Source organism: Salvelinus alpinus, chromosome 7 (assembly GCF_045679555.1).
Source record: "Salvelinus alpinus chromosome 7, SLU_Salpinus.1, whole genome shotgun sequence".
In the NCBI taxonomy this organism is placed as follows: Eukaryota; Metazoa; Chordata; class Actinopteri; order Salmoniformes; family Salmonidae; genus Salvelinus; species Salvelinus alpinus.
In genome coordinates this window covers 38,695,322-38,715,968 of record NC_092092.1, presented here as the reverse complement: position 1 = coordinate 38,715,968, position 20,647 = coordinate 38,695,322, and the positions used below count along the sequence as shown (strand labels likewise).

At 45.5% G+C, this 20,647-nt stretch overlaps 1 protein-coding gene across 3 annotated transcripts in view; it reads left to right on the top strand.

Moving 5' to 3' along the window:
* The window catches only part of LOC139580972 (ubiquitin carboxyl-terminal hydrolase 22-like), a 43,741-nt gene that overhangs the window by 21,037 nt on the left and 2,057 nt on the right, over positions 1-20,647 (top strand). The window contains exons 1-12 of one of the 3 annotated variants that reach the window (XM_071410197.1): positions 3,644-3,716; positions 3,797-3,929; positions 7,024-7,137; positions 9,287-9,388; positions 12,126-12,292; positions 12,708-12,855; positions 15,758-15,863; positions 17,042-17,200; positions 17,442-17,568; positions 17,712-17,803; positions 18,783-18,842; positions 19,538-19,687. In XM_071410197.1, the coding sequence (XP_071266298.1) occupies positions 3,818-3,929; positions 7,024-7,137; positions 9,287-9,388; positions 12,126-12,292; positions 12,708-12,855; positions 15,758-15,863; positions 17,042-17,200; positions 17,442-17,568; positions 17,712-17,803; positions 18,783-18,842; positions 19,538-19,687 (1,337 nt within the window). In that variant the 5' untranslated portion in view covers positions 3,644-3,716; positions 3,797-3,817. Of the gene's footprint in view, positions 1-3,643; positions 3,717-3,796; positions 3,930-7,023; positions 7,138-9,286; positions 9,389-12,125; positions 12,293-12,707; positions 12,856-15,757; positions 15,864-17,041; positions 17,201-17,441; positions 17,569-17,711; positions 17,804-18,782; positions 18,843-19,537; positions 19,688-20,647 lie in introns of those variants that run through there. The other 2 variants (XM_071410196.1, XM_071410195.1) reach the window with 2 other exon arrangements.

Below are 20,647 nucleotides of genomic sequence, written 5' to 3'. Positions count from 1 at the left end.
GGTCAAACGACCACCCCTCATCACTGTCAAACGCTCCCTAAAACACTTCTGCGAGCAGGCCTTTCTAATCGACCTGGCCCGGGTACCCTGGAAGGATATTGACCTCACCCCGTCAGTTGAGGATGCCTGGTCATTCTTTAAATGTTACTTCCTCACCATATTAGACAAGCATGCTCCGTTCAAAAAATGCAGAACCAAGAACAGATATAGCCCTTGGTTCACTCCAGACCTGACTGCCCTCGACCAGCACAAAAACATCCTGTGGCGAACTGCAATAGCATCGAAGAGCCCCCGCGATATGCAACTGTTCAGGGAAGTCAGGAACCAATACACGCAGTCAGTCAGGAAAGCAAAGGCCAGCTTTTTCAAGCAGAAATTTGCATCTTGTAGCTCTAACTCCAAAAAGTTCTGGGATACTGTAAAGTCCATGGAGAACAAGAGCACCTCCTCCCAGCTGCCCACTGCACTGAGGCTAGGTAACACGGTCACCACCGATAAATCCGTGATAATCGAAGACTTCAACAAGCATTTCTCAATGGCTGGCCATGCCTTCCTCCTGGCGACTCCAACCTTGGCCAACAGCCCCGCCCCCCCCCGCTGCTACTCGCCCAAGCCTCCCCAGCTTCTCCTTTACCCAAAGCCAGATAGCAGATGTTCTGAAAGAGCTGAAAAACCTGGACCCATACAAATCAGCTGGGCTTGACAATCTGGACCCCCTATTTCTGAAACTGTCCGCCGCCATTGTCGCACCCCCTATCACCAGCCTGTTCAACCTCTCCTTCGTATCATCTGAGATCCCCAAGGATTGGAAAGCTGCCGCGGTCATCCCCCTCTTCAAAGGGGGAGACACCCTGGACCCAAACTGTTACAGACCTATATCCATCCTGCCCTGCCTATCTAAGGTCTTCGAAAGCCAAGTCAACAAACAGATCACTGACCATCTCGAATCCCACCGTACCTTCTCCGCTGTGCAATCCGGTTTCCGAGCCGGTCATGGGTGCACCTCAGCCACGCTCAAGGTACTAAACGATATCATAACCGCCATCGATAAAAGACATTACTGTGCAGCCGTCTTCATCGACCTGGCCAAGGCTTTCGACTCTGTCAATCACCATATTCTTATCGGCAGACTCAGTAGCCTCGGTTTTTCTAATGACTGCCTTGCCTGGTTCACCAACTACTTTGCAGACAGAGTTCAGTGTGTCAAATCGGAGGGCATGTTGTCCGGTCCTCTGGCAGTCTCTATGGGGGTACCACAGGGTTCAATTCTCGGGCCGACTCTTTTCTCTGTATACATCAATGATGTTGCTCTTGCTGCGGGCGATTCCCTGATCCACCTCTACGCAGACGACACCATTCTATATACTTCCGGCCCTTCCTTGGACACTGTGCTATCTAACCTCCAAACGAGCTTCAATGCCATACAACACTCCTTCTGTGGCCTCCAACTGCTCTTAAACGCTAGTAAAACCAAATGCATGCTTTTCAACCGTTCGCTGCCTGCACCCGCACGCCCGACTAGCACCACCACCCTGGACGGTTCCGACCTAGAATATGTGGACATCTATAAGTACCTAGGTGTCTGGCTAGACTGCAAACTCTCCTTCCAGACTCATATCAAACATCTCCAATCCAAAATCAAATCAAGAATCGGCTTTCTATTCCGCAACAAAGCCTCCTTCACTCACGCCGCCAAACTTACCCTAGTAAAACTGACTATCCTACCGATCCTCGACTTCGGCGATGTCATCTACAAAATAGCTTCCAATACTCTACTCATCAAACTGGATGCAGTTTATCACAGTGCCATTCGTTTTGTTACTAAAGCACCTTATACGACCCACCACTGCGACCTGTATGCCCTAGTCGGCTGGCCCTCGCTACATGTTCGTCGTCAGACCCACTGGCTCCAGGTCATCTACAAGGCTATGCTAGGTAAAGTGCCGCCTTATCTCAGTTCACTGGTCACGATGGCTACACCCACCCGCAACACGCGCTCCAGCAGGTGTATCTCACTGATCATCCCTAAAGCCAAAACCTCATTTGGACGCCTTTCCTTCCAGTTCTCTGCTGCCTGCGACTGGAACGAATTGCAAAAATCTCTGAAGTTGGAGACTTTTATCTCCCTCAACAACTTTAAAAATCTGCTATCCGAGCAGCTATCCGATCGCTGCAGCTGTACATAGTCCATCTGTAAACTACCCACCCAATTTACCTACCTCACCCCCCATACTGCTTTTATTTATTTACTTTTCTGCTCTTTTGCACACCAGTATCTCTTCTTGCACATGATCATCTGATGATTTATCACTCCAGTGTTAATCTGCTAAATTATAATTATTCGATTTATTGCCTACCTCATGCCTTTTGCACACATTGTATATAGATTCTCTTTTTTTTCTACCATGTTATTGACTTGTTTATTGTTTACTCCATGTGTAACTCTGTGTTGTCTGTTCACACTGCTATGCTTTATCTTGGCCAGGTCGCAGTTGCAAATGATAACTTGTTCTCAACTAGCCTACCTGGTTAAATAAAGGTGAAATAAAAAAATAAAAATTATAGTAGCAGCAATTATTTATGTATCATTTCCAGTAGCATATGTGTCGGTCTGCAAGAGGGACTCCAAGAAGCTCTTCTTTAAATGTATTCAATCTTCATTTGAAAGGTTTTGGCTGGCCTTCTCTTCACAACATGCTAGCACAATAAATGTAATTCTACATTTTAAAATAAAAAAAAAACTCAGCTGGGATTTGAACCTGCCCGCAAATTGATAAAATAACCAGGTGCCAGGCTCGCAACACTGCGAGCTAGCCTAATCGTACAATTTTGAAAATTGGTGCGTATTTTAGCTAACTTTGATTAGCAGACCGTGCCGTTTGATTGCTGTTAAAGAGGCTGTCACGGAGAAGTGTTCTATCGCGTCCAACTACGTCGACAGTTTTAATTGGCTGATACGGAATTAGAACCGGATGTAATCACGGCCACCTGGTGAGGATGGCATGGGGCTAAATGGGCCAGGTTATGTAATGGGAAATGCTAACATGTAGCCTTTGATCACGTACTACTACGTCAATGATTTTAATTGGCTGATGCTTTAACTTTTTCTAATATTCGCAAGTATGGTCCCAGGGTTTTATGGAGTTTTTGTCTTGTCGGTGTTTTCTTTCTCATGCGTTCTCTCTCTCCTCTCCATTTCTGTCTCTGTGTGATTTGTTCTTCCACCTCACCAACGGATTTTGGCCGAGGCAATAGTCATGGTGTGAACATGTGTCACTGATCTCTCAGCTCACTCCGGTGGCATGTCACCAGGGACACTGTGGCAGGACAGCTTGCCACGCCGAAATGGGCTCGGTGCAAAATGTTACAGCAAGGGAACTGTAACAGGAAGGCTATCCCAAAGGCAGCCTAAAGAAAAGGGAACGAAAAATCTAGGTCTATTTCAAGATCTGGTTGTATTATCGATATGATGCCAAATGGGTTCTCTTTATTGAGAATACATTGTGTGTTATCATGTGCCTTCCATCCCTTTGTTTCCCAGAGATGCCAGGTGTTCTCTTCAGCCTGTTTGTCTTTTGTGAAAAGAAAGTAAAGTACAACCATGTAAATTTGCTCCTCTTTTCGTTGCAGACTTTCTCTCCATTAAGCTCGAACACGGCTGCCGACTTTCACTATAAACCGGATAAATCCGGTCTGATTGACCGACCTGAGTCTTTGTGAGTTTAGGATGGTGATGGGGACGCTGTTGGTTTCTATCGGTGATCCTCAACCTGTGGCCCTCTCTCGTCCCCCGCAGGCCAAGTCGTGTGTCTGTCACATGTGCGGCGCCCACCTGAACCGGCTCCACTCCTGCCTCTACTGCGTCTTCTTCGGCTGCTTCACCAAGAAACACATCCACGAGCACGCCAAAAACAAACGACACAACCTAGGTAAGACAGGCACACACGCACACACACACACGAGCGCAACAAACGCTTGAGAACATCACAGCAAACTGCTCACTGTCCTATCAGGTTGGGTGGTGCTGTAGTATAGCTCTCCTCCTCTCCTATGGACCACAGCTTGAGTCCACACCAGCTCTACACTGCCCTCAGAGAGGGGAAGCCATCGGGATAGTGTTGTGCCAACATGGCCGTACTGGTCATCCTATACTCAAATTGACAGTTGATAGTCGGATCGGATGATACTCGTGATTGGAGAAAAAACGGAAGTGTTTTTTTTTTTATATGCCTAAGTAGATATTGGCAAGATACCTCCCTGCACATTCTCACTGCAAAAAAGCTGCAGATTAGAAGCAGCGCACAGAGGGGTGTCTGAACTTGCAGCGGGAAGCCAAGTTTGCTGTCAACCAGTTAGAATGCGGATCAGTGTTTCGTCTTTTTTTCCCCCCCTTGCCCCGCTTGTTTGATATTATTCACATTGACAGCTTCATAGCAAACGTCCTCGCCGTGTAAATTATCATAGTAGCAGGCAACAGCGATCTAAACCGAAAAGCTTGCGAGGAAAAGGGATTGGGTGAAATTATGACCCGAGTGGACGGAGAAATACAGTTTCACTTTATCCAATCAGAGCTGCAGGATCAACGTACAGCCCGCCCTTCTCTTTACAGACAACCAGTTGAGTTATTTAGACCACGTAGAACCTCGCACATGACTGCTTGACATGAGAAAGAAGTGTGCTAGCACCCGATAAAAAAATAAATATATATATATAAAAAAAAAAATATATATATATATATATATAAAAAATTATCACGGATAATTACACAATATTCTCAGATCATAATTGTATCCACAAAATTGTTGCGATACTCGTTTTGTCCGACTACTCGGGACACCCCTCAAACATAGAACATGTGCTCTGCTCCTCTGTCTTACTTCATTCGTATTTGACACGTCAGACCTGTACAGCACCACCACAACACTCCGCCACCCTGCCAGGTCCTTCACCCACACCCCTGAAACATTAAAGACTCCTAATTACCCCCTTCGCTTAACTAGGCAGGCCTCGGCCGCTCCTCCGCCCCCATTCAGCCACCAATCGCACACGGGGCCCAAACAAAGGCTGCTAAGTAGCTAATTATACTGTTGAGGAGGGTAATGAGCACCCAGTAAATAAAAATGTGTGTCCTTTTGTTCTGCTCTAGGGTTTTTATGGTGTCGAGATGAACGCGTCAACAAACCTTGTTGGGTTATCGGCCGCTCTACCACATCAGAGATGGAGCTGACGGCGACGTAAATCACCAACTCGTTATGCAACCTCACGCAACATAATTGCAACACAATGCAACACGCCAGGACTGATGCCCCAGGGGCTATTGTACTGTGTAGTTGGCCACATAGGCACTAGGCACCAGTGGGGCTGCTGATTCTCTGTTGCACAAATGTGCCTGAGCAGCTCAGTGCATTGCAGCCCGGGTCTGTTAGCCTATAGGCCATAGATAGATTTACGCTACAGCGGGAGGAGAAGAAAGGAACGGCCGATCTCACTAGATGAGTGCGCAGAGTAATTAACATATCTTAATAAAACCCAACACAATTCAATTAAACCACTTCCTTCATTTTGCAGTATATATTTTTTGGGTTTCTTTCTTCCTTTCAGATATTTGGTCTGTTCTTCCTCTATTTTGGCTCTTCATGTTACGTTTCTCCCTGTATCGGGTTATTTCTCTTTCTCTCCCTGCTTGTTCTCGGTTCCCATGGTTACACGAAGGTCTGTGGGTTTATTTTCATTTTGTCTTCTCTCAGCAAGGCTCACCTTGTTACGCAACTTTGTTCTCACTCTCTCTCTCTCTCTCCAGCTCTTATTGTGCCATTAACAGTGTGGCTGTTATTCAATCTGAGTCCTAAGGCTAGTGTTTTACTTTTTCAGTCTCTCTATCCTAATTTTTGTGCCAGATTCTTCGGTAAATTGCCTCCCTCGTCGATGTGGCAATCTGCAAGGAAAGTTATATTTCCACTGCAATGACAGCATTATACACTTATGTCCAATATAATATATTGTGTATAATATATAATATATATAATATACACATTACAGCTGTAAAACTGGTTGTATTTGGTTTGGCGCGTGAATTGAATCCACAGGCAGACAAAGTTGTTCCATTCTTTGCTCTTAGCTGCAGCTTGGTACTCCTCAATACCTGCAGGGCCCAGTCTGACATTTCAATAGGTTCAGTTACAGCTGGGACACCAGTCAACACCACATCTATCCACATTTTAATACCGTAATGAATCATTCGGGGCGATCATTTAGACACACACAACCTGCACGTCCCGTGCTTTCTCCACGTACACCTAATGATTGTAATGTCTGCCTCGAGCAGCCAATTGCATAGGCAGGTTGTCATGGGAACTGCAAACAGGTATTGGAGCTGCAGTTGCTGAGAAGGTGAGGAGGATATGGGAGAGGGAGGGAGAGAGAGGGATGGGGAGAGGTGAAGCTTTTACCTGGCTCTATCCTCTTTCTATCCCTCTGTCTGTGTGGGTACCTGCATGCACGGTAGCTGACTAGTTGACTGTGAAAAGTCGGATTTTCAGATGAAGTGGTGTTAAAGATATCAACTATGGCTGACGAATGGTATTAGAAAACGTGCACTTTACACTACCTTCATAAATAGACATTTATCAAAACATTATCAAGTGAGGATGTGATCACATTGACTATAATCCCTCCCGCTCACCCCGGATCTTTTCCTACGCCAAGGATGTTATCAGAAAGTCAAGTTGTCAGCGCGTAAGCTGGCCTTGCGGAGGTAGAGAGCTAGCTAGCTGCTTACTCCTTTCTCCAGGACTAATCTTGGATATGTGACCCAAATGGCACCCTTTTCCCTCTATAGTGCACTGGGCCCTGGTCAGAAGTAGTGCACTATATAGGGAGTGGAGTGCCATTTAGGATGCAGACTAGAGCTACAACTGAACGGAATGTTCCGACATAGCCTTGAGCTGTTTCATACCTCCTTCTCCTCCCCATTTATCATTTGTCACTTCATCATTCTCTTTCTGTCTCTTGTTTTTCTTCCAGCTATAGATCTATTGTACGGAGGTATATATTGCTTTGTGTGCCAAGACTACATATACGACAAAGATATGGAACAGATTGCCAAAGAGGAACAGAGGAAAGCGTGGAAATTGCAAGGTAAGTTCTTTCCCCGATTCAATCCCCCCAGTATTGCCCTCTGACTTATACAGTGACACCTCGGTTATAATCACAGCTTTTTGTTTTTTAAACTTTTGATTTATTGCTCGAGTTTAGCGTTCTCTCTCGCTCTCTCTCTTGTTCCCAATCCCATTCACCAAGCCCTGCCCCATTACTCAAGCAGGCAGTTTCTCATGCTCAAGATTCACTCTGCAATGCATGCATTGACCAAGCAGCAGCATGCAGTCAACAGGTTTTTCCTAAAAACAACGACACACCTTTTCATTTAGCTTCTTAATATATATCCACATGCTTTCTGTAGTATACTATTCTTTTGTGTAATTTGCTAGTAAGTTGGTTTTTAGCAAGCTACAAAATTGCCCCTAATGCTAATCGCTTGCTAGCTAAATCTGGGAAACACTCTTTTCACACCTTCGATAGCAGGTTAGGAGATTGACGTTAAGGTTAGGAAAAGGGTTAGCGAAAATGCACTCCTAACCTGCTACGAAAATCCCTTTTTCTCTAAGTGGTGTGAAGTGTCTCAGCTTTTTTTTAAACGTGTATTTTTCCGTATAGACACACCGTATATGCATCGAGCTTGTCTGATGCTTTAAGCGTACTGTTTGAAATAAGACACAAACAAGAGGGGAGCAAGATATCAAGATAACTAGAAGAAGAAAAATTGACCCGACCATCCCCATACTGCTCCTACTGGCTTTGGCAGATGCTGCTGTTACTCTCCTGAAGTTGCCGGTAATTGGCTACACGAAGAGTCGGCAACCTTTTCTGATGTGGAATTTCAATTTATCTGACCACTTTTACCTGATCTGCGTGGCAGTTATGGTTTTCATATGCACATTTTTGTGCAACAGTTTAATTTCATTTCTAATAATGTCTTCGTATATCAAAATTATTGTCATGTGGTTAATCAGAATTCTATCTAAATGAAAATGAAACAAACCTAAAAGGTAACTTCTATTGTCATTGCCAATTATGTAAAAAATTGCCTATAAAGACAACAAATAAAAACATTGCAGCCTGCAGGTAGAAAATAACCTTAAAAACAATGTATATCCAAAAAATCACATTGGCTATGCATGGCCTGTCTGCAACTAACTTGAAACATTGGTTCAACTATTAACTTGGGTCTGGCCTGAAGCTCATGCTAGCAAAATTGCAACATTGTATAAGATATTCTGGGCCTTCAGTTTCCTAAGCCAGTAAGCTCAGGAAAGACACAGATATATAGGCTACTTTGGCAAGGAAAAATAAGTAATCAAGTAGGCCTATTTCATTCACTTTTTCTCTTTCATGCTGAGTGGTTATCGAAAGGGAGAGAGCTGGAACTATTTTTCAAATACATCGAGACGACAGGATTGTGTCAAGGCACAGATCTGGGGAAAGGAACCAAAAAACGATTGCAGCATTGAAGGTCCCCAAGAACACAGTGGCCTCCATTATAAATGGAAGAAGTTTGGAACCACCAAGACTCTTCCTAGAGCTGTCCTACCGGCCAAACTAAGCAATCGGGGGAGAAGGGCCTTGGTCTCAAGCACCCGATGGTCACTCTGACAGAGCGCCAGAGTTCCTCTGTGGAGATGGGAGAACCTTCCAGAAAGACCACCAGCTCTGCAGCACTCCACCAATCAGGACTTTATGGTAGAGTGGCCAGACGGAAGCCACTCCTCAGTAAAAGGCACATAGCCCGCTACAGCGTACAATGACATTGTAGACAATTTATCTGCTTCCAACTTTGTGGCAACAGTTTGGGGAAGGCCCTTTCCTGTTTCAGCATGACAATGCCCCAGTGTATAAAGCGAGGTCCATACAGAAATTGTCGGTGTGGAAGAACTTGACTATCGCAAGTAAAATCACAATATTTGGGACCAAAAAATAAATAAATGTTACCCTTATTGTGCAGCCCTAGTGCAGTATATTACTGCATCTCTGGTATATGTAAAATGCATTTTCTCTAGAGATTCCACTGCATTGGCCATGTAGGTTTCCCTATTTCCTATTCCCCTCCCTTCAGGTTTAAGGTAAAGCTACCCATCTAGTTAAATCTAAGTCCTCACATCCTCTCTAGCTCTCCGCCTTGCACTTGTTTTTTTTACTGATTTCTTTCCTGTTGTTTGTGTGTGTGTGTCAGGTGTAGGGGAGAAGTATTCGACGTGGGAGCCCACCAAACGAGAGCTGGAGCTGCTGCGGCACAATCCAAAGCGTCGGAAGATGACGACAAACTGCACCATCGGTAAGGGCTCCTCCTCCCAGTGCTGCACTGTCTGGCTACAGCAAGAGTTGTCTTGTGCCTGCTCTGAAAACAAACCATACTCCTTGGTCCCCTTATCCTAGCTTCTTACCCCTGCCTAGCCCATACCCTCTCCCCTTTCTGTGTTTCCCGAATCTGAAGAATCCCAATAATGGGATAAGCAATATGGCCGAAGGAAATTATAAGGCTTGGTGGAGCCATTGCCATATTGAACCCGTCATATTGGTCCATTCGGACCTGCCAACACAGGAGGGTTAGTGGAAGGGACTAGGGCAAACAGCTCTAGTCTGCTTCTGTCTATATGGGCGTAGTTCATTTCCTATGAGGTTCAGTGTGATGACAGCATCTGCAGTATAGACTGTGATGTCTGTGGGCGGATAGAACCCCCAGTCTCTCCTTAATCTCATTGCAGAGACTTCTGTTTGGCTGTGTCTGAAAAATGTGTTTATCTGGGAAAGTGTGTGTGCGAGAGAGAGAAATACACACACTAGTAGTATGTTATTGATCAGGGATTTAGGAAGTGCTGTCCAGTGGAGAAATAAGACGTTCCTCTCTCTCTCATCCCTCTTTAATTCTCACCCCTCCTCCACACAGCTATGGAGCAGCTCAGACAGCGTTGGAGATGAGTGGTGTTAAACAGCATGGCATAGTGCTACTGCTAGGTGCTAAACGTTCACGCTCGCTCGCGCTCTCCCTCTCGGCGCTTGCTAATCTCAAGTCTTTTTGTCAAGATGCCCTGTACTGTGTGTAATGGTGCCCTGTAGGGGGGGGGGGGGACATGCTGCTCACCCCAGGGTTCTAGGGTGAGCAGCTGGTCAGGGGCAACATGTTTTTTAACACACAAACGTTTGGGGTCACTTAGAAATGTCCTTGTTTTTGAAATACATTTTTTTTTTTTTTTTATGAAATGATCTACATAGGTGTTTTCTTTCAAAAACCGGGACATTTCTGACTGGCCCCAAACTTTTGAACGGTAGTGTATGTCATTATGTCTTTGTCGTAAATGTTTTCATGGCATTTGTGTAAAAACTTTGGAAGGGCTAATTGAAAATAATGCCATTGTTGATTTAGATGCTTTTTTTCATTAATTAGACAATTTTTCTCTTGAACCATATGGTCTATCGACTAGAAACTCATGGACAATATGGACAGATATAACACATCTATACTGTATATATGATTAATTTTATGAAAAGTGATTAAAATTAAAATTATATTTGTCACATGCTTTGTAAACAACAGGTGTAGGCTATTAGTGAAATGCTTACTTACAGGTCCTTTCCGACAACGCAGAGTTAAAGATAAAACATTCAATGACGTAGAGACACGAGGAATAAACGCACAGTGAATAAAGAATAACAATAATGAGTCTAAAAATAACATGGCTATATACAGGAAGTACCAGTACCAAGTCGATGTGCAGCGGTACCAGGTAATTGAGGTAGCTACAGTACCAGTCCAAAGTTTGGAAACACCTACTCATTCCAGGGTTTTTCTTTGTTTACTATTTTCTGCATAATAGTGAAGACATCAAAACTATGAAATAACACATATGGAATCATGTAGTAACCAAAAAAGTATTAAATAAATCAAAATATATACTTTATTTGAGATTCTTCAAAGTAGCCACCCATTGCCTTGATGACAGCTTTGCACATTCTCGCCCCTCTGTTTCCTGTAGTTTCCTGTAGTCCACGATCAGCTCCTTTGTCTTGCTGATGTTGAGGGTGAGGTTGTCCTGGCACCACACTGCCAGGTCTCTGACAACATCCCTATAGACTGCATCATTGTCGTGTGTGTGATCAGTCCTACCACCGTCGTGTCGTCAGCAAACTTGACGGTGTTGGCCTCTTACATGCAGTCGCGTGTGAACAGGGTGTACAGGAGGGGACTGAGCACACACCCCTGAGGGGCTCCCGTGTTGATGGTCTGCGTGGCGGATGTGTTGTTGCCTACCCTCACCGCCTGGCGGCGGCCGGTCAGGACGTCCAGAATCCAGCTGCAGAGGGAGGTGTTCAGTCACTGTCTTGAGCTTGGAGTGGACTATGGCGTTGAATGATAAGCTGTAGTCAATGAACAGCATTCTTACCTTGGGTATTGCTTTTGTCCAGGTGGGCAGTGTAGAGTGCAATGGAGATTGGTCATGGCTCACATCAAAACCATGACGCAGTCTTTCAAAGCTTTTCATGGCTATAGATGTGAGCGCTACGGGGCGATAGTTCTTTAGGCAGGTTACCTTGGCTTTCTTGGGCACTGGGGACTATTATTCAAGTATACATTACCAAAGTTACCATAGATTGCCGTAGATGACCTGTTATTTACCCAAATGACTGAAAATGCCAGTAACTTCGGTAAATTACCGGTAGCTTTGCATGCAACCCTACCTATCAGGGTATCCCAGCTCAGTGGGTCTTACCCTGTTGTCCTCCTGCCAGTGTGAGGCTGCTGTGTTCACTCCAGCCTCCGTCTAGGGACCACTGTGGCCATCTGTTACAGCCATGTCTCCACTGGTTCTCATTTACTGTAGTGGTTTTGGCACTGGAATTGATATTCCAAGATTGGTATTATGTCTGTTTCTGCATGTCTCTCTCAAGCGCTCCCCCCCCCCCCCCCCCCCCATTTACCTGTCTGTTCCTTTCTCTCTCCATCTCCATCTTCCTCTGCCTCCTGCTTCTCTCTCTCTCTTGCTCGACCTCTAACCCTCCCCTCTCTCCCTCAGGTCTTCGAGGTCTGATCAACCTGGGCAACACGTGTTTTATGAACTGTATCGTCCAGGCCCTCACCCATACACCCCTGCTGCGGGACTTCTTCCTGTCCGACAGACACAAGTGTGAAATGCAGTCCAACTCCTGTCTGGTGTGTGAGATGTCCCAGCTCTTTCAGGAGGTAAAGGGGTTTCAAAATATCTCTCTCTTTCAGGCTCGCACACCTCCTCCAGTCTCCTCCCTCTTTCTTTCCCAGCCCACCTCTACTGCTGTCTAATGCTCTTGTTCTAAATCTCTCTCAACCCAAAACGATCTTCTCTTTTTAATTTTCTCTCTCCCTCTAAAACCATTGTAGTGGAAGTACTTAGCTAGCGAAGTCGTTGTCACATTGAGTCAGTACGTGGTGGGATTTGCATGGTTTAAGTTCCGCCCCTTCTCCAACCCTTATTCTCTCTTATACCTCTTTTTATTTTCCCTCGCCTCACTTTCTCTCTCTCTCTCTCTCCATTCCCCCTCTCCTTCTCCCCTCACATTTAATGTTTCCGTTGTTTCTTCCTCCTCTTTTTCTCATCCCTCCCTCTCTCTCTCTCTGTCAGTTCTACTCGGGCCACCGTTCGCCCCACATTCCCTTCCGACTGCTGCACCTGGTGTGGACTCACGCGCGCCACCTAGCGGGCTACGAGCAGCAGGATGCCCACGAGTTCCTCATCGCTGCCCTGGACGTGTTGCACCGCCACTGCAAAGGTTTGCATCATAGTACAGGGTCGTACGCGTAGAATCGCGCAGGAACATACACACACACACACACACTACATTATAAGACCTACCTTTTTATATATACAGTGGCAAACACGAATGCATTACACAGCCTTACACCCACATACAGTGCCTTCGGAAAGTATTCAGACCCCTTGACTTATTCCACATTGTTACGTTTCACCTTCCTGGTGCAGGTGTTTTGCTAGCGACCCACCTCGACAACATCCGGTGAAATTGCAGAGCGCGAAATTCAAATGACAATAATAGAAATATTTAACATTCATGAAAATACAAGTGTCATACATCAAAATAAAGCTTAACTTCTTTTTAATCCAGCCGCTGTGTCAGATTTCAAAAAGGCTTAACGGCGAAGCACACCATGCGATTATCTGAGGACAGCGCCCCGCATACAAAAGCATGAAAAAAAAAATTCAACCAGGCGGGTGCGTCACGAAAGTCAGAAATAGCGATATAATAAATGCCTTGCCTTTGAAGATCTTCTTCTGTTGGCATTCCAAAAGGTCCCAGCTACATCACAAATGGTCCTTTTGTTCAATAAAGTCCTTCTTTATAACCCCAAAAACTCAGTTTAGCTGGCGCGCTTCAGTCAATAATCCACCGGTTTCTTCAAAATGCATACAAAATGAATCCCAAACGTTACCAATAAACTTCTCCAAACAAGTCAAACAACGTTTATAATCAAACCTCAGGTACCCTAATACGTAAATAAATGATACAATTTAAGACGGAGAAACTTTATTGTCTTTACCGGAGATAAAGAACAAAGAACACACTCTCATCCACGCGCATGAAAACACTACAGCCAAAATGGGAGCCAAAATAGATAATTTTTCCAAAAACAAGCCTGTAACTCTTTCTAAAGACTGTTGACATCTAGTGGAAGCCCTAGGAACTGCAATCTGGGAGGATTTTGCCTCATAATAAACATGTCAGCCATTGGAAACAGTGGTAGGCTGAAAATGTTTATTTTTTGGATGGTTTGTCCTCGGAGTTTCGCCTGCCATATCAGTACTGTTATACTCACAGACATAATTTAACAGTTTTAGAAACTTTAGAGTGTTTTCTATCCAAATCTACCAATTATATGCATATCCTAGCTTCTGGGCCTGAGTAACAGGCAGTTTACTTTGGGCACGCTTTTCATCCGGACATCAAAATACTGCCCCCTAGCCCAAAGAGGTTTTTAAGCCTTATTCTAAAATGTATTAAATCGTTTTTTCCCCTCATCAATCTACACACAATACCCCATAATGACAAAGCAAAAACAGGATTTTAGAAATGATGCTAATTTATAATAAAACAAAACACTGAAATATCATATTATAAGTATTCAGACCCCTTACTCAGTACTTTGTTGAAGCACCATTGGTAGTGACTACAGCCTCAAGTCTTCTTGGGTATGACTCCTAAAGCCACTCCTGTGTTGTCTTGGTTGTGTGCTTAGGGTCGTTGTCTTGTTGGAAGGTGAACCTAAGCCCCAGTCTGAGGTCCTGAACACTCTGGGCCAGGTTTTCATCAAGGATCTCTGTACTTTTCTCCGTTCATCTTTCTCTCAATCCTGACTAGTCTCACAGTCCCTGCCGCTGAAAAACATCCCCACAGCATGATGCTGCCACCTCCATGCTTCACCGTAGGGATGTTGTCAAGTTTCTTCCAGACGTGACGCTTGGCATTCAATCTTTGTTTCAATCTCCAAGCGTGCTGTCATGTGCCTTTTACTGAAGAGTGGCTTCCGTCTGGCCACTCTACCATAAAGTCCTGATTTGGTGGAGTGCTTCAGAGATGGTTGTCCTTCTGGAAGGTTCTCCCATCTCCACAGAGGAAATCTGTCAGAGTGACCATCGGGTTCTTGGTTACCTCCCTGAGCAAGGCCTTTCTCCTCCGAGAGCTGGGCGGCCAGCTCTTTGTGGTTCCAAACTTCCATTTAAGAATATTGGAGGGCACTGTTTTCTTGGGGACCTTCAATGCTGCAGAGTTTTTTTGGGTACCCTTCCCCAGATCTGTGCCTCGACACAATCCTGTCTCGGAGCTCTACGGACAATTCCTTCGACCTCATGGCTTGGATTTTGCTGTGACGTGCACTGTCAACTGTGTGACCTTATAGACAGTGTGCCTGTCCAGATCATGTCCAATCAATTTAATTTACCGAAGGGGGACTCCAGGTTGTAGAAACTTCTCAAGGATGATCAATGGAAACAGGATGCACCAGGACTCAATTTCGAGTCTCATAGCAAAGGGTCTGAATACTTATGTAAATAAGGTATTTCTCGTTTTAATACATTTTGTAAAATTTCTAAAAACCTGTTTTCGCTTTGTCGTTAAGGGGTATTGTGTGTAGATTGCTGAGATTAAAAAATATATATATATACATTTTAGAATTAGGCTCTGTCGGGAAAACTCAAAGGGTCTGAATATTTTCCGAAGGCACTGTACATGTACACACACAAACTTGTACAGACAATCAGATTGTAGAAAGCAGACTGCTCTACTCAAATGGCACCCACGCTCTCTACTTCTGCCACAGTCAAATGGTGGGAGGAAAGCAGGGATACGGGAAAGGAAGGGAGCAGCGACTGGGGGAGAATGAACTAGAGAGGAGGAGAGTGAAGAAAATGGCTGGTCTGCTATCTGACTGCCTGGATGAGCTGAGCTGAGGGGCTGCTAATTGACACAGACTAAGAGCCTCTTTACATAAGTGCTGATTGTGTTTGCTTAGCTCTGTGTCCTCCTTCAACATCCCTCATTCTCTCACTCTTTCTCTCTCGATTTGTCTTTCTCTGATACTGAGGCGGGGCGGCAGCAGTCGACAAGCTTTAATTCTCAATCGTGTGTGTGTTTTGTCCCTGTCCTCTCGATGTTCACCAAGGAGATGATAACGGGAAGAAGGCCAACAACCCCAATAACTGCAACTGCATCATCGACCAAATCTTCACCGGGGGTCTGCAGTCTGACGTCACCTGTCAAGTCTGCCAGTATGCTCCTCCATCTTTCTCTGTGTGTGTGTGTGTGTCAGCAGTGTGAAAGTTATTTCCTCTGCATCTTTGTGTTTCACCCTTACTGTTTGCTTGTGTGGGCGTGTGTACTATTGATGCATCATGTTGACCAGGTTTCAAACCAGCACTCACTCACTCTCAGCCCTGGTTAGACCCCCTCTCTGCAGTGAGTCAAGGAGAGTGGGACAGATTATTTCTTTAACACACGCATCACCCGTTGCTCCACTCCCACTGTTTTAGCAGCCAGGCACCCTACTGGGCAGTGTAGACTCTGACATAGTGTTCTACCTACATCTGGTGGACACATAGAGTATTGCACAATATTTAGTCATTCACAAAGAATCAGTGATTTCGTGTAGAGTTTGCAACACTGATTGAGAAGCATTTGTGCAACATTTTGTAAATGTGTATGGACGTGTTGGTTGTTTAGCAACAAAACCGACGTGAGCGCAACTATGGGGCAAAACAGACGGGGTTGGCTTAGATTGTTGACAATATGTAAAAAGTAAAAATTAAAAATTGTCTCAAGTTTAATGAAAACACAAGTTAATTTGCACAATGAGCACTTGTTGTCTCTCAAATTCATCGTTACAGATGTTTGTTGGTTGGTTAGCTAGCTAGCGAACTTGAGCCATATTAGGATTGACATGAAATCAGTCGAAATAACTCAAAACAAGACCTTATATCAAGAACAAGATGAAACTAGCTGAAACGAGCCACTTACGATTCCCCACGTCACAGTTTCTTGTCATTGTTAGTAGCCATTCCGAATCACAACTACTCCGACTTCTACCCCATTGAAGCGTGTGTGTCGTTTTCGTGACTTTGTCAGCTAACTCGTCTATATATACACTCACACTCGCATGCAAACTAACATTGTTTAAGTGTTGTAACTGGCTACTTAGGTATTCTAGCGGTTAAAAGCGTGGGGCCAGTAACTGAAAGGTTGCTGGTTGGAATCCCTGAACCAACTAGGTGAAAAATCTCATGTGCCCTTGGCCAAGGCACTTAACCCTAATTGCTACTGTAAGTCGCTCTGCATAAGAGCATCTGCTAAATGACTCAAATGTAGGGGTCATAAGATGGATTCATAGGCTTTGGGTCAGTCAAAGCCCAAAAGCCATTCCCTAACAGACCCCTCCCCTCTCGTCCTGTAGTGGTGTTTCCACGACGATAGACCCGTTCTGGGACATCAGTTTGGACCTGCCGGGGTCGTCCACGCCCTTCTGGCCCCTCAGCCCCGGGGGAGACGGCAGCACACTCAACGGAGAGAGCCACCTCTCAGGGGCCACCACACTCACAGACTGTCTACGCAGGTATCTAATCACTCTCCCCCTCTCTCAGGGGCCACCACACTCACAGACTGTCTACGCAGGTATCTCATCACTCTCCCCGTCTCTCAGGGGCCACCACACTCACTGACTGTCTACGCATCACTTTAACCTTCTCTGTATCTCTCTTTTCTGCTGTCCATCTTTCTATCATGCGTATGTGCGCGCACACACACTCGCAGACACACACACTGTGTGGGTCCTGACCCTGGTCCGTCTTCTGCAGGTTTACCCGACCAGAGCACTTAGGGAGCGGCGCCAAGATTAAGTGTAGCGGTTGCCATAGTTACCAGGAGTCCACCAAACAGCTGACTATGAAGAAGCTCCCCATTGTGGCGTGTTTCCACCTCAAAGTGAGCGCGCGCATTTTTTTTTTTGTCTGTATTTGCGTAAAAGAAATTCAAGTGTGAGAGCTCAACTTTAGTTCGTCCTTCGCACTGTAATATCTCTAACCTCTCTCTTTGTCATGTTCTCTCTCTCGCTCTCCCCCCCCCAGAGGTTTGAACACTCTGCGAAGCTGCGGAGGAAGATCATTACGTACGTCTCGTTCCCCTTAGAGCTGGACATGACTCCCTTCATGGCCTCCAGGTCAGTCTGAACAATGAGCCAGTCGCACAGTGGCGGAGACCAGGGCTGCATCTCAATACTCTGAAGACTCTTCCTTTATTCATATTACCCTTCCTCTGCGCTGATCCGAGAGAAGTGAAATTCAGCCCATTGATGGTCCTTTTGCTATGTAGCCTTCACCTGCTGATTCTTAAACCAGTGCTAGTGAAGTGAAGGAGCCCGAGAAAGGAAGCCCCTTGAGTCAATTGAGAGGCATAGACTTCTACAGGTGTGCGCGTATTCGTGTGTGTATGTGCTGTCCGACCAGCCACGTTCATTTGCCGTGTGTGTGTGTGTGTGTAATTGGTGTTTTTAACTTAATTAGCCAAACACAGGTGTGCGCTCACACACACACACACATCAACCCGTGACTCCCCATGCGTATCCCCTGATGTGCAGCATGTCAACACAGCACCTGCTGCTGAAGGGGACTCAAATGAACTCCAATGGACTCAGATCTCTCTCCTCCAGAGAGAAAGAGAGGGATGACTGGAACTGCATGAGTTGAATGAACGAGTGTACGTATGAAAGGGATGCGCCGTATTGGTGCAGAGGTGGGAATTGTGATCTAGGATTAGTGTCAGGCGAAGCAGTCAGTCAGGGGCCTCATTAGAAACAGTGCCAGACAGGGTGAGGTGTTATCTTTTATTTAACCTTCATTTAACCTTTATTTAACTAGGAAAGTCAGTTAAGACCAAACCCTCCACTAACCTGGCCGACGCTGGGCCAATTGTGCGTCGCCCTATGGGTCCCCCGATCACGGCCGGTTGTGATACGGCACGGGATCAAACCAGGGTCTGTGGGGACTCCTCTAGCACTGAGATGCAGTGCCTCAGACCGCTGCGCCACTCAGGAGGCCTGCTCTGAGGAATGATTGTAATGTATACGTGTGGTATTATGGCTTAGTGTGATGGTCTTTGTTCATCGTTGCTGACATATTGTCTGATCGTGTGTCTTTCAGTAAAGAGAACAGGATGAACGGACAGTACCAGCAGTCAGTAGACGTTTTCAACGACAATAAGTAAGTGGACTGTCCCTCTAACACTGGTACTACACTGAGTATACAAAACGTTACGAAAACATGCTCTTTCCATGACATAGACTAACCAGGTGATTCCAGGTTAAAGCTATGATCCCTTATTGACTTGTTAAATCCACTTCAATCAGTCTTGAGACAATTGAGACATGGATTGTGTATGTGTGCCATTAAGAGGGTGAATGGGCAAGACAACATTTTTAAGTGCCCTTTAAAACGGGGTATGTTAGTAGGTGCCAGGCGTACTGGTTTCCGTCAAAACCCAGCAGCGTTGCAGTTCTTTTCACGCTCAACAGTTTCCCGTGTGTATCAAGAATGGTCCACCACTCAAATGACATCCAGCCAACTTGACACAACAGTGGGAAGCATTGGAGTCAACATGGGCCAGCGTCCTTGTGGAGTCCTTGCCTTGACGAATTGAGGCTGTTTTGAGGGCGAAAGGAAGGGTTGCAACTACATTTGAGGAAGTGTTCCTAATGTTTGGTGTACTCAGTGTATGTTGCATGTAAAGAACAATATATAATGACAGTGAATTTTCTCTGTTCTCTTTTGCTTTGATTTGAACCAATTCTCACCCATTTTCTGCCTCCCTTCCTCGCTCTCTCTCTTCCCCCTCTCCCCTTCTCTCTTTCCCTCCTTTCCCTCCCTCCACTCTCTCTCCCTCTCATCCCTCCCTCCAGGTATTCTCTGTTTGCGGTGGTCAACCACCAAGGCACTCTGGAGAGCGGTCACTACACCACGTTCATCCGGCAGCACATGGACCAGTGGTTCAAGTGTGACGACGCCATCATCACCAAGGCCAGCAACAAGGACGTGTTGGACAGTGAAGGGTGAGCTCAGACCGCTGCAACCTCAACCTTTCTACTGTGCTAACCCCCTGCGGAGAATTCAATGAGCGTAATAATAAAAAAAAATCCCCACAGAAATCTGTCAGGTTACGCTACAGATATGTCTTCTTTTTTTGTTTTGTCGCATTGAATGCGTCTCAATCCACCGTATCCGCCGATGTCGCACTTCCGCGTCTGCGGTGGCAGCGCTAGAGCGGTGTTTGTCAGACCACGAGACGTGGTGAAAATTGGGTCTTCTCACAAAATCGCCTGTGGCGTCCGAATGGGTTACAAAGTATTTTGACCCCTCTGTGGAAAGATGAGAGTCTAACGAACACGGTGGTGTTCTCTGCTTTGCTCTTTGAACCCCACAAGCGTCTTGGGACTGGTCTGAAGTCGGTACAGCTGATCTGCCAACTTCTGTCTGTAGCGTCCGAACAGTTCTGGCTACACACTAATATGACCCCCTCTGTAGAAAGGCGAGACACTCACGTAATGTTGTATTGCTCTAGGATGCCCACAGGCCTCACAAGACTCGTCGGAAGGTTCCCTGGTACCAGTAGAAAACACTAATGCAAGTATATATGGGCAAAAAATAAGGGGTTAGATAAATAAAAAATAATACAAATGTGTCCTGATCTTTCTTATCTCTCAGATGTGTCAGCCACTTCAGAACAAACTTCCTTTCGATTTTTTAGGGGGACGATCTGTTAGTCCGTGTAGTGAATCTGTTAGTCAATGCGTTTTGTGTGGGCTAATAGTTTTTCATCAAATTATATATTTTTTGGGGGGGGGGTACTTCAAGGGGTCCTAACATTCAAAATCAAATAGCTAAATGATCCTCGGTATGACTTTCTTAAAACAATTCCATTTAGCTTAGTAGAACTGGGCTGCAGGTAGCCTAGCGGTTAAGAGCGTTGGGCCAGTAACCGAAAGGTCGCTGGTTTGAATCCCTGAGCCGAC